General features: G+C 40.5%; 1 protein-coding gene across 4 annotated transcripts in view; it reads left to right on the top strand.

The window, feature by feature from the left end:
* The window catches only part of dip2bb (disco-interacting protein 2 homolog Bb), a 43,927-nt gene that overhangs the window by 12,074 nt on the left and 16,833 nt on the right, over positions 1-15,020 (top strand). For 2 of the 4 annotated variants that reach the window (XM_005739619.1, XM_005739617.1), the window contains exons 2-8: positions 5,987-6,058; positions 7,543-7,686; positions 11,854-11,979; positions 12,059-12,385; positions 12,790-12,936; positions 13,119-13,136; positions 13,564-13,683. In XM_005739619.1, coding sequence (XP_005739676.1) covers positions 5,987-6,058; positions 7,543-7,686; positions 11,854-11,979; positions 12,059-12,385; positions 12,790-12,936; positions 13,119-13,136; positions 13,564-13,683 — 954 coding nt within the window. The remainder of the gene's footprint in view (positions 1-5,986; positions 6,059-7,542; positions 7,687-11,853; positions 11,980-12,058; positions 12,386-12,789; positions 12,937-13,118; positions 13,137-13,563; positions 13,684-15,020) is intronic. The other 2 variants (XM_005739620.1, XM_005739618.1) reach the window with 1 other exon arrangement.

Raw genomic sequence — 15,020 nt, 5'->3', positions numbered from 1 at the left:
GTGTGTGTGTGTGTGTGTGTGTGTGTGTGTGTGTGTGTGTGTGTGTGTGTGTGTGTGTGTGTGTGTGTGTGTGTGTGTTTTTTAGAGCTTGAGGCTTTTTTGAAGCACTTTCTTTCACTCACCAGTGCCTGTAATTCCAGTTTTGTTGTCTGACAGAGTAAAGGTACAGGTAAAGGTAAAGGTACACAGAAATTCTCTGTTGCTTTCTTTTCAATAATCCATTGTTGTTTTTTGTATCCTCCCAAACGGCAATAATTACTAAAACCATCATTATAAAATTCTCTAAAAAAGATAAAGATGTTTTGTTTGGTGAAATAAAACATTGCACAAGACACCTTGAATTGGGGAAATGATCATTAAAAAAAAAGCAGTGTAAAAGTGTGATATGTCAGACAGTGTAGAATAAGATCATCGACGCTGAAGAAAGGCGAACAATATGGAAGTCACAGAAGAAACAAAAAGCTCCAAGTTTTGTCAGTAGCACCCGAAGTGTCATTCACACTTGCATGGTCTTGTATTCTCAAGCAGTCTGGACTGATTGTTCAGTACAGAAAGCATGCATCATACAAAGGCCATGAACCATTTGCTAGGATCTACATTTATGTTCCATATAGACAAAAGTATTTGGATGTACATCTTTATCTACAGGCTGCACCCTGTACCAGGTCGCCCGTCTGTCACATGGCTCACACAGAGAAACAGACAACATACATTTTTTTTTTATCTAGCTATATTATCCCAGTGTGGGTGTGTGTGTCTTCTAGAATACACATTCAGTTTTCTTGTTGTCTAAAAGCAACACAATATTAAGTGTTCTTAATATTTTGTCCCCTTAATATATTATTAATGTGTGGACAAAATGCTGAAATGTCACCACCAGGTTTCAGTTCAATCTTATACATGTTCCCTTGAACTCAGTCAGCAAATGCAGAGGAGCCCCAGAGCCAAAGAGGAGGGGCCATATGTCAGTTACTCTGGGTAAATTCGAATACTTCACTGACAAACTTGTTTTATTCCGTTTGGAGGATCCTCCTTGGAGTTTGCTATTGTGTGATTATAGTAGACACATTATCATCAGGCTTATTCGCTCTTGTAAGATGAGAGAAAACGGCAGGAAATCCACGTTTCCTCTGTAATATTTTGCCAAGTGTTTATATAATTTTCACAAAGCAGGTGTTAACACGACTTTAAGTTGTTTGTTTCTTTTTTTTTCTTTTTGGAGACCAAGTATTCGAATGATAATGTGATGAGGGAGAGAAAGAAGCAGGGAAAGAAAATAGAGGGCAGTAGCTAATTACTATTCAGACTGAGTGCCTGTGGGGAGGAAGGAGAGTGCAGGCCTGCTGCAATTCAAATAATCTGAAGCTAGAAAGTGTGAGAGTGTGGAGGGCTTAGACAAGGCACTGCTTTGATGTTTCTCCCCTTCACGTCGTGGAAAGTGAAAACGTACGCTCTGAGGTGCACGCACGGGTTTCCTTTACTGATGCATACTGTCAAACAAAGACAGGAGAGCAGAGTGGCGGCAGCCTCGTGTGAAACCTGACTGTAACACTGAAATAGTCGCATGGTGACCTCTCCACCAATAGGACAGACGTGACTGGGCCACTCTGAGAAAGTGGGTTAACGAGTGAGGCCCTCATCACCTCAGCAGGGCTGTGATTTGCCTCGAGCAGATTTCTTTGACTGTTTGCATCTATAGTGTGTGTAGACATGTTTGTCTTTATAATATAAGCTGGGCTAAATAATACATCTTTTTAACTCTTTTTCTGGTAACATTTTATAATACGGTTTGCAACTAAGGGTGTAATTCCCCTCTAATTAAATGGGATTTCAATGTTTTTTATGTGAAATTACAATGTCATTATATTTACCCACAAATACGCAGTCTGACTAAAACAGTAGTGCCTCATGTCTTTACTGAAAAGTGTTGCTAAAGTATGGGAATTCTTGAATATAGACCCTCCTTAATTTGCTCCCCCTTGGATGCCTGCTAGGGGTAACCCTTGTTTCTTTTCTTTTTTCTGGAGTGAGCACTTTCTGTCATATTTCAGGCCTGCTTGCTCGAGAAGCAGGCCTGAAATATGGTGGTGATATACATTTAGGGGACCGAACTTTGTCATTAAGGGTACGGGGAGGTTGTCAAACGTCGTATTTTTGCGGGAGAGAGTCAAACAGTGACGACCTTTACTTATGAGACTTGCACAATGGTGAGGAGGAAAAAATCTCCCAACAAAACCATTTCAGCTCATAAATGTTTCAGGGTTGTTGTTATTGAACAGAATGTCAGAAAAACAGGATTTTACCTTGGCCATTGCAAAACATTAGTTTTATTTTTTTTTTAACAATATCATTGTGGATGTACCTGTGTGCTTTGACTCATTCTGCTTGCACAACACGACCGAGGTCCATGGTCATGGACTGCTGCTCAGACACGCTCCTGCAAAATTTCTCAATGAAATTCAGACCTAATCTGTCCAAGTCCCAAATCTTGATGGCCTGTCCACATAACTTGTTTTGTCCTCCAAACACAACATTTATAACTTTTATCAGAAAATTACATTTTTATCTCATCTGTGTTACCGAACAGTCAATTTTTGTCTCACACTGGACACCTTAACAAAGATTAAGTTGCGGTGTGGAGTTATCTGCAGGTGCTCTGCCGTTCCCGTGGATTCTTTTTTTCACCACTTCTGGGCTGTGTTCATAGTGTAAACTTTGTATGATGCCCGACACTATGGAGAGTTCCTCTATCGCTAGACTAGGGATGTTAAACATAAAAGCCAGGGGCCAGAATGGGCCCATTAAAGATCTCCAATCCAGCCCACTGGATGGCATTGGAACATGTAAAGGAGAGCATAAACTTTGGAACTTTAACTCCAAATTTTAATAGGTTTTAATAGGATTTATGGGCATCCATAAAACACACCATCTACTAAAGGTGGTTTGAGTTGTTGTGGTAGTTATCATGAACTGAGAAAACCCCAAAGTCTTTATAAATGCTTCTGGAGCCATTTCTATCATATTGCACTTTGATTTTTTTTTCTATGATGATGTGAAAAATTGAGGCACGTCACACTAACTGATCCTTCTTCTAAGAACTTGCCATATCAGTTTTTTTTGTTTTTCCTGTGCCCTTTATTCACAGGGCGAGGCACCGCTACAAGCTGCAAGCGTTGAAGTGTTTCCAATCCCATGGAAAACCTCACTCAAAATAGCTTTTTGGAAAAGTACAAAAAAAAAAAAGTTGTTGGTAATTGTAATAGTTTTTTTTTTTTATAGTCATATTTTAGGAATAATTGATGGAAAAAAAAATATAAGGGAGCACACATACATATTTTCATGCAGGGCTCTAATCACCTGTAGTTCACTGATCGCATGCAGTGCTTTCACATCAGTTTAACCCTTCAGCTTCAACTGCTGGAGACCAAATGTGATGACGCAGCCGTAAAAACACAGATGACTTTCAAATCATCCAGATGGAACAGTGATTACTTTGAGATTCATTTAATGCCACACAAGCCCCTCCCCCTTCACTGACTCCATCTCCCTCTCTGCCTATCTGCAGTGAAACTGCCTGTTCACATAAGCTAAAAATAAATTGTGTCACTGAGCGTGGCCAACTGTACTGTTCATGCATTACTTATGGAAGTGTTTGCTTTTCTTCCATTTTCAGAAAAAAAGGGCCCTCAGTCGCCGAGCAGATATTGTGTTGGAGTGGTCTCTCAGGCAATATCCTCCAAACAGGAGCACTTTCACTGTTGCCGTCCTATCCACAGTGATGTCAGCAGTGTGGCAATTTATATGGCTGTGTTGTAGGTTGCCTAAGCTTTTCTGTCTCTTCTGCTTAAGAGTTGTGTTCGAGGTTCTGTTTAAGACCAAGCAGATTAGTCAGTTATTAAATATAAGCGGAGGATCTTTGTATCATCTGTAATGTCAATTACGCAAAATGTGATTCTTATTGTTTTCATCCTTTCATAACAACAAATCCAAAAATTCCAACAATCATAAAGCAGGAAACAGAGGCCCAGCTTGAATATCCACCACAGTTAAAAACACCTTTAGCCTAACATGTGAGGCCATACATTCTCACTCTTTACAAAATAAGAATAACTAAAGTTTAAGCAAACTACAGTTTCAAAGGTATTGGTGTATTTTTTTTTCTGGACTGTTTAGTCATAACCGACATCTAAAGATGAAGTTTGCATATAATTGCGGTTTTCTAAGTAGATTCAAAGTTACTCAGAGCGAACTTGGATGATGTCTTGACTGCATGTGTTGTAAATCATATGCGTTTCATGTTGATTTAATAATAACATGTTCACAGTGCAAACTTCTTTGCACATCTCCTGTAAAGAATTCATACAAATTTGTGACCTTGAACCTCTTTCTGTTTTGGTTTGCGCTGGAAGGCCTTCTGTTTTGGGGATTCGTGTAACCATCATGATTTTGTTCCAATTTTATGCTGCTTTGCTTTTAACACACCGACTTCAAAAAGTGACACTTCACTTGCTGCTTTATATTCCACCCTTTGTCTTTGTAACAAGATGCTCACTTCACGTTAGTGCTTTTAACTTTGTGGTTTGTTGGAACCACATCAGAAAATCCTCATCTCCTCTCTGTTGTCCTCTGTGCTGTAACTGGGCAGAGAATAAAAATCAGTGCCAGAAAGATTTGTATTTTTCTTTGCATCTCAGAATCCTAAATTGTAATCACAGATTAAAACTGAGGCCCACAGGGCATTATGCTACTGAGTGGCTGATTCACAAACATCAGGGTCCTCCATCAGACCGGCCAATACTTGTAGTTGATATAAAGCTATCTCCCCTTCGTACAGACATTTTCAGGCACTGTAAAAGGATAACAGGTTGTTTCAGAGACATGTGGAGATGAAGTTTAAAATGCAGCCAGGGCAGCTACTGGTGAACATACTGAATGAATCATTGCTGATCAACACAATTACTGTAAGAGTCTGTACGGGCTCTCCAGATGGATTTTTAGTAACTCAAAACCTGACAGCTTTGCCCACAGAAGAGTTTGGCAGAGTTTCTGTATCGCTTCGGGGCCAGCCGAGAGCTCAGTCAGGCTGTGTTGGGTCTGGTGGGGTGGAGGAAGCTGCAGATGGGCTGTTGGCAGGAGGGATGGAAGATGGTGTCGAAAGGACACTGCTTACCTATCACTTGAATACGATCAAGTCAAACCCGTGGCTCAGGATTCCTCCTCTTCTGTCCTTTGCAGCATCATTCTCATCTTCATAAGCTTTTTCTGACTACATCGCTTTATCTTCTCTGCATTTCCGTTTTTCCCTTTCTTGTCCTCAGTTTTCACACTTCTGTCTTTTCTGTCGGTGTCTCTGAATCATCCCATCTCTTGCCCACGCTTCCGTACGTTTCCAGATTTAGTCCTGTTTTGTTTTTCTCTTCTTTGAGGCTGGAATCGAGCCACATGTTTGACGCCTGCAGTCATCTCCAGAGATTACTGCAACACTGTGTGGGTCCAACTGTGTTTTCATCATCTTCTTTATCATTTTTTTTCTTTTTTTCCCTGCTGCTTCCTGCTTTTTCTACCACAGTGGGTTGGAACAGGTGTTGGCTGACTCCATTCACAGATAGAAAGCTGATCATGCTGAAGCTGTTTATTCTACCATCGATCTGCGATAACACTTGAGTAACTGTTGCTTGGTCCTTATGACAGTCTTTCTACGATCTGCTCTGCTGAAGCAGGGTTAATGAGAGGGAAAAAGTGATATTAATAATGCTGATATTGTTGTAATGGCAAAGAGAAATGTGAAAACACTACCATCATAACATTTTTTATTAAAGTTCAGGGTTCAAATGAGCACCTTTGACAGTCTAACTGGTGTATATTTGAATTCCATCAAATAAAAAAATCAGAGTTTGAGATGTTTTGTTATTTTTATGGTGGCATATCTTATGCTCATTTTTTCAGAAGCAATACAGAGTTTTATTTTATTTTATTTTTTCTACAGGTGACATCACACAGAAGGGCTATGAGAAGAAAAGGGCAAAACTTCTGGCTCCCTACATAATCCACACTCCACGTAAGTGTTAATCCCTTTTTTGATCGGGCTAAGCATAGATGTGCATCCCTCGTGTCTTTGCTGTTTTCCTGTCTTGCTTAGGCATACTCAAAACAATATTTTTCTTTGTCTTTTTGCCGTGGCAAAGAATCTGTTCTTGACTTAAATTAAAAAACTATATTTAAAAATAGAATCATTTCACACCCATAGCTTTTTTTTAGTAGTTTTTTATTTATTATGTTACAAAAATGAAATTAAAAAACAAAAAAAACAGACTTGGAACAGCAGATCTACAAAGCAGACAAACACGAGCTGATTCTCTCAGTTGGAATATGACAATCCATGTCCTTAAAACAACGTCCAAAAAGCCCACCTTAAAAAAATAAATGTAGCTTCAAACACACACACAAAAAAATCAATTTTAATATTTTTCATGTCATTTGAAATTTACATTCAGTTCAGTTCAATTTGATTTCAAATATATGGCGCCAAATCACAGCAAAAGTCACTTCAAAACGCTTTATATTACAATATTATAGAGAAAACCGCAACAATCCTCAGAGTAAGCACTCGGCAACAGTGGGAAGGAAGGACCCCCTTTTAATAGGAAAAACCTCCGACAGAACCAGACTCACAGAGGAGCGGCCATCTGTAATAATAGCGATAGCAGAGACCAATTGACATGACAAGTATACATGATGTGCTTAATGCACAGCCACACTGTGCACATATGACAGCAACATGGTTTCATGGTAAAAAGGCTAAAGTGGCATTTGAGGTTTTCCTAAAACAGAGAAAACTATCCAGTCTTTGTTGTGATGCTCATTAATATCATTACTATCATCAGTGAGGTTCTGAAGAATATTAAATGGTCTGATTCCTATACAGTGCTTTCCCACTCCAGGTGAACATTCAATGTGCTTTATACACCGTTTCATTTATTCACTGCTTCTGTTCACACTCTGATGAACAACACATATTTGGGAGCAACTCAGATTCCAGTATCTTGTCCAAGAATACTTTGAATACTTTGTCCAAGACTACAAACCACCAATCTTCTGATTAGTAGATGATGACCTGCTCTACCTCCTCCTCTAGCCACCCCGTTGCTAAGAATTCACGTACCTTGGTAGCCTGGTGAGCAGCCACAACAGAGCCCATAAAAACATCACAGCCAGAGTGAACAAAGCTAGAGGTTCTTTTAGGTGACTGAGAAATATATAGGATCCAAAGTAAGCTCCAGCTCTACAATAACAATGTTAAGACATTGTTATTGGCTCTGACTCTTGGCGGGTAGTGCAGAAGGACATAAACCAAATCATCACCTTCCACAGCACAGTTAAACAGATAGTGTTTAACAGAAACAGTTAAAAGTTCAGCAGATACCCAAGGCCTGTTACAGGAAAGTCTTCTGCCTATTGAATCAAAGTGTTTGCAGAAATGAGTATGTAAAGCAGTTTTTGATTGTTTTGTAACAATGCATGTATTTTGTGTTTATTTTACAGCACCACCTCCTCAAAACGTACAGCCTCCTGCTCCTAGTTCTTCGAGCCATGCACCTCCACCCTCCAGCTCATCCCGGTATCGTGAGCGACGCGCTCGCAGAACGCATCGCAGTGGAGGAACCCGGGATGACCGCTACAGATCAGGTGAGCAAGAAGTCCAGCGGCAAAATGTTCTTCATCCCACTTTGGTTGTCCCACCACGGTCACACCAGCGGTACAGCGCACTACAGCACAGTTTTCAGAGCTGAAACGATCCGACAACAGTCTGTTTTTAAGCTCAGATCCTGGGCTGTTTCAAAGGGACAAATTAAAGAGCTGTGGGGAACGTGTGTGTGTGTGAGAGCGAGGCAGACAGCAGTGCTTTGCCGCAGCTGGGAAGCCGCCTTAGTGAGGACCCCCTTCTCAGGCAGAAGAGTGATGTCAGTGGCTGGCTATGTATGAGAAGGTTGTGAGGAGAGCAGGGAAATACAGATTTTTTTTTTTTTTTTTTTTTTACAAAAAAATCCTATATAAGTGGTAAAGATCCGAGAAAGTTGATTCTGTTCAGCCGCTGTGTTTTCAGTGGGAGAAACGTTTCGTCACTCATCCATGTGACATCTTCTGCAGCTTACTGCAGATTTCCTCAGCTTCATAAACACTATATTTACTTAATGATCAAAACCAACACCACTGACTAACAGTGGGGCTGTGCGGCCAGTTTCATGATCATTACTGTGTAAGTTTGTTAAGACTGATGATCAATAGTCACGAGTACCATTCAGAGAGTAGTGAATGTCTGCGATCTCAGCATTGTTACGTGTTGAAGATGTACCCTTTGGCCCCCTCCTCGATTCAGAGATGGTTGTTTCCTTTTCACGTGAAGATGAGACAAGAGAAGCACAAAGCACGTGTGCAGGACACAACTAGTGTTTGTTGACTGAGAGTCGGGCTCTAAAAGCATCTCCCTGTGGGCTGACCCACACCCTGCTGGTTCTTTTCTTAAAAAGCCTCTCAGCCTGTGCAGCATGCTAAATGCCAGGCTGACTAATCTAAAGTCTGTCTGTCAGACTGGAGTTTGGTGGAGAGTTGTCTAAAAATGTTTCAGCTTTACAGAAAATCTTACTGGCAGGGGCAACATACATTATTTTTGTTTAATCTGGTTGGAGGATTCAGAAAGATTAGAGCTTAAAAAAACTCAGTAGAGGCTAAATTGAAATTGTGATAACAGGTCTGTGTTAGGAAATAAATCTTTGTTTTGATGTTTCGCTGATGGCATTGCACGATAGATAAGAATTTAAATATTGAAAGTCCCCAAAAGCTATATTTGTGTCCTGGCTTCAAAATAGGTTGTTATGTTGGTCAGGCTATGATTGTTATACTTACTGTGAGTGAAACTTGGCAATAAAGCTCCCTTGTGTATTCAGTTACTGCTCTTTTATAAGACAATCAGTAGTTTACAGTGTAGTGGGCAGTGAATTTAGATTTGAGACACATGCATTTATCTGTGCTATTGTCTATGTCACAGTCACTTCTGTGGTTCAAAACCCTTAATTTGGATTCCATAGTGGAATGAAAATTGCTCCCAGAATTGTTGTGCTTCGTTCCACAATGTTTTCGTAGTCTCGAAAGTCTCCGACATATGAAATGAATTCTGGTATAAAGAATTGCAAATACTGCAAAAGTGGTTAAATTAAGAGATGAGAAAATGTAAAATAAAACCAAGCTGAATGGCAGATGGTATTCCTCAACTAAGTTTATATTGCAGGATGAGAACAAAAAGGAGTGTCACAGTGGACAAGAAGTTCCTTTACATGCTGGAAAATACAGAATATGCAAATATATTGATGCACTGAGGAAATACAACACTACACACATTGATGTTTTCACAATTACGTTTATTCAACTAAAATCTAAGAGGACCCATTCTTTCAGAAATGTTTTTAGAGGCAGGCTGTGTGGCTAGGTTTCTTTGGTTTTATACACCTGAATTCCAAGATTAAGGCATTGTTTGGCCCAATACTGTGTCCAGATAGTGCATATTTAACTCTGAGGTTTGGAGAAAATCAACAAAAACCGTTTCAGCACAGAATGTATAAAACAATATTTCTGTTCCTGATCTTGTTCCCTTTTGCAAATTTTAGGCTACACGACTAAGTCTGAAGCTGTGGTGATTCCATTCAATTCAGTTTTATTTATATAGCACCAAATCACAACAGCAGTTGCCTCAAGCACTTTATACTGTATAGTAGCAACCCTACAATAATGGAGAGAAAACCCCAACAATAATGACCCTCTATGAGCAGGCATTTGGTGACAGTGGGAAGGAAAAACTCTCTTTTAACAGGAAGAAACCTGCTGGAGGTTTCTTCCTGTTAAAAGGGAATCTGCCACAGCCGCCTGTAGGTGAGGGGAAGAAGAGTTGTGGTAGTAAGTTTATGGGGGTGTATGCTGAAGCTGAATGCTAGTCTTGCCATGTACAACGGCAATGCTAATAACTGATGTTAGCACGTTAATTAGCTTGCACACGTTTTGCTAATGTGCAGTAAAACAGAAGCTAAAGCTGAGCCCATCAGTTTTGAGGTACTTTGTTGTAATTTTGCACTAATGAAAAAAATCATCAAAAGTGTCACATTTCACCCTGAGGCACATGGATATCTCGTGATAAAGGCTGGCAGCATGTACTGACACGTTTTACATAAAAAATAAAATAAAAATGCAAATGTGTTTCTGATGGTGGCATGAGGAAAAAAAGAAGATCACTAAAGTCAGGAGGTGTACCCCTCTGGGGAACAAAGGATTACTATAGTAGGCTTATAATGGCAGTTCATCCAAAAACCGATGAGGAGTTTCTATCAGAACCAAAGTTGTGATCCTACTCGACAGAAAAAATGAACTTGATGACCTTGAGTCATGTTGTTAGAAAATGGCAGGTCAGAGATTTCTAATTAGAAGTGTTACAGCCTAAAATAATGTAAGAATAGTAGAAACTGCAGCAGTGAGGAACAGAAAAAATAAGGTGGTTATAATTTTAACAGACTGCAGAACAATTTAATTGCCTCTGGCTTCCTGCAGTTATTACACCTCTTACACAGCCTGTCACTACGGAGTTCACTCAAATACACCGCTGACTGCTTTCTGGAGCTGCTCTCGCTATGATTACACTTTATGTTTTATGTTTTATGTACACCATTTTAGATTCAGATTAAGAAGATAAATAAAACGGGCATGCATCAAAGACATAAGTAAAGGTCCTCAGCTGCCCACATGTCAGTATTGATTGGAACTGGAGTAAAACTCACCGCAAGCTGCCACGCACCCCACTGTGCCCATCACCGTGGAAACCGCCCTCATCCTCCCGGACATGTGCAAGGAGTCGTCTCTCCTGACGCTCCGGTGCGAGGATGCGCAACAGCACATTATGAGAGCGAATGATTTAGCTGAGAACAATCTGTTAAGCAGAATGACAGTTATGTAATTATGGTCCCCACTGCTGCTGTGAAATGAGCTGTGCTCTGTGATTTATTTAAATCTGTTGATGTTTCAACAAAAATGATGCCCTCCAGTCGATAGATGTGAAAATTCCCTAAGTCGTCTTTTGTGGCGCGTGTTCTGTTACGTGTTCTGAGCGTGCGTCTGTTTACGCGGTGCCTTTTAATGCGCCTGTGGGTGTCATCAAGTGAAAGTATCTCGGCATTCATTACTGTGTGCATTTGCGCGTGTAGGCATGTGAGTGGGCTAATACACGGCTTGGCTCTCTCCTCTCTGTGTGCCGTTTCATTGGGAAAATGCTGTCTTCCTGTAAGGATTTCTTCAGGCTTCTCACCTGTCACCGTTCTTCAAGTTTTAAACATGACTTATAGACATAACACTGCACTCCTGCTCTCAAAAAAATGCTGTCACCAGCTAAAGCAAAGTAATGTTTTTCATCATTATTTTGCAAGCTTGCTAGATTTTTCTCTTCTTCTTTTTCTCTTTATCGTGGGACTCCTAAAGTTAGTTACTGTGCCTTGAAATCTCATTTAGGGGGCTCGGCTCCTCGGTTGAGATCCCCTATGGAAATCATTCAAACATATGAAAATGTTATTCACACAGCGGTGACTCTTTGAAGTAGTTCAATAAACTTTCATATGACGGGGAAAAAAAAAGGTCTCACTAATGGAAGAAAAAGACCATAAATGGAGGTAGTAAACAAAATGTACATTCTTGAGTCATGTTGAAAGAATGTTAACAGCTTTTTTTCTTTGTGGCCTTCTTTGTTTTGTTGCTCTGAATGAGATCCAAAGCCATTGGAACTAATCTCTACCTAAACTAAATGTGTTTGTGTCAATACAGATATCCATACTGAGGCAGTACAAGCTGCCTTGGCTAAACATAAGGAGGAGAAGATGGCGCTCCCCATGCCTACCAAACGGAGGTCCACATACGTGCAGTCACCCATTGAAACACGCACACCACCAGGTAGGACGTGCGAAGGCATTAAAGTTGGACTTTTTAGTTAAGAATTATGGACATTTACATTTTGTTTTGTGGCACTAAGACTCCTCGTCTGGATCCGAAGATGAGACAGCCGTGCGCAGGCAGTCGTCAGTGGTTGCTCCCCAGCCTCAGGTCAACCCCAACCTGCAGAGCCCGGAGTCTTGGGTCAACCACATCGTCCAGGGCTCTTCCACCTCCTCCTCGGCCTCCTCCACCCTCTCACAGGAGGCCAAACCACAGCCTCAGAGCCAACCTCAGCCTCAGTACAAACCGCAGTACCAGCCTCTTTATAAGCCTCACCACCAACCACAGTACCAACCTCAGCACCAGCCCCACGAGCAGCCTCGCACTGCCGCGGTGACGGACATGCTGGCTCACAGTCGCATTGGTGAGACGTGCGCCTGTGTGGAGAATGTTCTGTGCAGACGTTGTGTATGTTAAAGCAAAGGACAGTAGACTTATTAATTATTTAACTGGAGGAAAAGCAGCAGGTAAAAAGTTTGGATCATCTGATTGGTCAATTTATGTAATGCTGCACAACTAGCTTTAATATAGCCTAATCCTGTAATGCAGAGTACATAAACCTACCAGCTATAGTTAGCTTGTGAGTAGTGTTTCACATACAAATAAACTGAGGGCTTTTCACTGCCATGTGTGAAGGTAATAATAGTCTTTTGTTTTTGCTAATGCATGAGTGTTTTATTTTTATTTTTTAAATTTAAAATTTAAATTATAGCTACAGTACATTCGTCCCATTAAAACACGTGGACATCTCACTGCTTTCACTTACAGCCCACTCAGAGAATAGTGCACCTCCTCCAGATGTGACAGCTGTGGCCCCTCCGGCCAGAGGCCCACGCGTGGACCTGCCCTCCAACGCTGTCGTCCGAGGGATGAGCCGGGGACAGAGCCGCTCGAGCATGATGGAGACAGCGGATGGTAATGGAGAACAGTTCATTTTTAACATTTTGTGTCTCTTTGCAAGAATCTGATTTCTCTTTCTTCAAATAAGTGTTGACTTCCAGCTGTGACCTTTTTATTAATCAAGTTGTTTTTCTTCCCGATTTTTTTTCTTTTTTTTTTTTTTCCACTCTGTCAAATTATTTTTGACCGGCTAATAGGAAGAGGTAATATACAGAGTAAGGAAACTCCTTAATCTACAATGTCCATGGCGTTCTGTGTTTCTGACTCTCCCTGCTGTGTGTACTTAGTGATTTAACCAGGAAATGAAACAAAAGCAACGTCTACACGCACAAAAAGAATCCTCATGTGTGATCCCAAACCAAAAAAAAACCTTTATCCCGGCTCTCACTCCGTTCTCCTTGTGTTGACGCCACCCACCGCGCTGCTGCTTTTCAGTCCGGACATATGTTACGGTTGACTCAAAATGGTGTATCTGTGGTTAATTCAATTTTTTACTAAAAAGTTACGGCATGAAAAACAGCAGACTATGTGATGGTAAGACGCTTAAACAATGTTCTAATGTTCTGTCACTGTGTGTCGTGGGATGTGTGACTGTGTATTTATCCCTGCTGCTGCCCCTCTCCACCTTCACCCTGCCTGTAGGAGTTCCTGTAAGCAGCAGGGTCTCCACTAAGATTCAGCAGCTGCTGAACACCCTGAAGAGGCCTAAGAGGCCCCCGCTCAGTGACTTCTTCACCGATGACGCCGAGGAGATCGTAGAAGGTATGCTGCTGCACTGAATTAGCTGTAGCGGTAGACTGTTCGACTTGCACAAATTACACATAGAAAAATTTGAATTTGTGCCCCTCCTTACTCCAACGTTTTATAATAAGTTAAAATAGTCAGATGTAGTGCTCCAAAATGACATTTCTGATTATTTATGAACACTTACCTGTTTTACAAATGTATATTTAGGTTTCTCTAATAAGCCAAAGAGTTTAAAAGTTGTAACTAACTAGCATAGTTCCCATTTAGGGTGAGTGTGATGCAGGATATTTTAGGGGCTACATGCAAAGATGTTTCCTAAATGCCACACATGCAGGAAGTTGGTCTAAAAGAGGACAACTCTAAGGATGCACGCAGTGAAAGCATGTATGCCACTGTTTCTAAACACTGTAATCTGCCCAGAAATCAGAGCTAATGCTAACTGAGTCAACAGCTGCTGGTAAGGAGAAACCTAGTTTGTATTATTTTTATTAAACCACATATGCAATGACTGGTTTAGTCATTGCATATGTGGCAAGAACTGATTGTTTTATAAATGTCCCCAAATTTCTTTTGCAGGTTGAGAATTTGCTTGTAAAGGTGTGTGGCCAGGCTAGAATTTACTGATGTTCTCTGAACGTCTCACGTGCAGTGTTATTGAAAACTTCAAACTTAGTGGCTCCATGGTATAATGCATGCACTCACCTAGCAAGCGACAATCCCTGGTTTCTCTCCCTGGAGGAGACAAAAATCCCTTTGGGCTTGCGTCAGGAAGGCCATCTGGTGTAAAAACTGCCACATAAAATATCTATCTGCTATAGTGACCCCTTGTGAATAAGGAAAGTAGCTCACAGAAAACTTCAAAGTCAACACTGCACTCTGTCGGGTTCCCTGCAAACCAGATGAACAGACACATGCAGAGACATACAGAGATTCCTGGATTTGTTTTTAGGGCGATTGCTTTTCTGACAGTTCAAAAATATTTTTCTAATCCTTTACTGATTATGTTGAGCTATTTATGAGGAAAAGGATGTTTGTACTTGGCTTTAAAGTTTGAAAATGTTAGTAAAAACACAAAATAAAGATAATTAACGAATCAAGTCTGCATCCCTAACAGGTAATATGTTGGTAATAAATTAAAAGATATAAAAATGAACCGTTTTTCACAACATGGTGACAGAAAAGTGCTTTGCATTTGTAAATCGTTTTAAATAAGTGTCTTTATATATGAGATTTTTTGGAATTCAAATTTGTGTGATGTAAAGCAAAACACTGATAAAAATCTATTTTAGAATAAGGAGATAGTGATAAATCTTTGGCATTTATATATATGTGTATACATATATATGTGTATA

The sequence above is a fragment of the Pundamilia nyererei genome, unplaced genomic scaffold (assembly GCF_000239375.1).
Source record: "Pundamilia nyererei isolate P.nyererei 1_Seehausen unplaced genomic scaffold, PunNye1.0 scaffold00092, whole genome shotgun sequence".
NCBI classification, from domain to species: Eukaryota; Metazoa; Chordata; class Actinopteri; order Cichliformes; family Cichlidae; genus Pundamilia; species Pundamilia nyererei.
The sequence above is the reverse complement of the archived record's forward strand: the minus strand, read 5'-3'. Positions and strand labels throughout refer to the sequence as shown.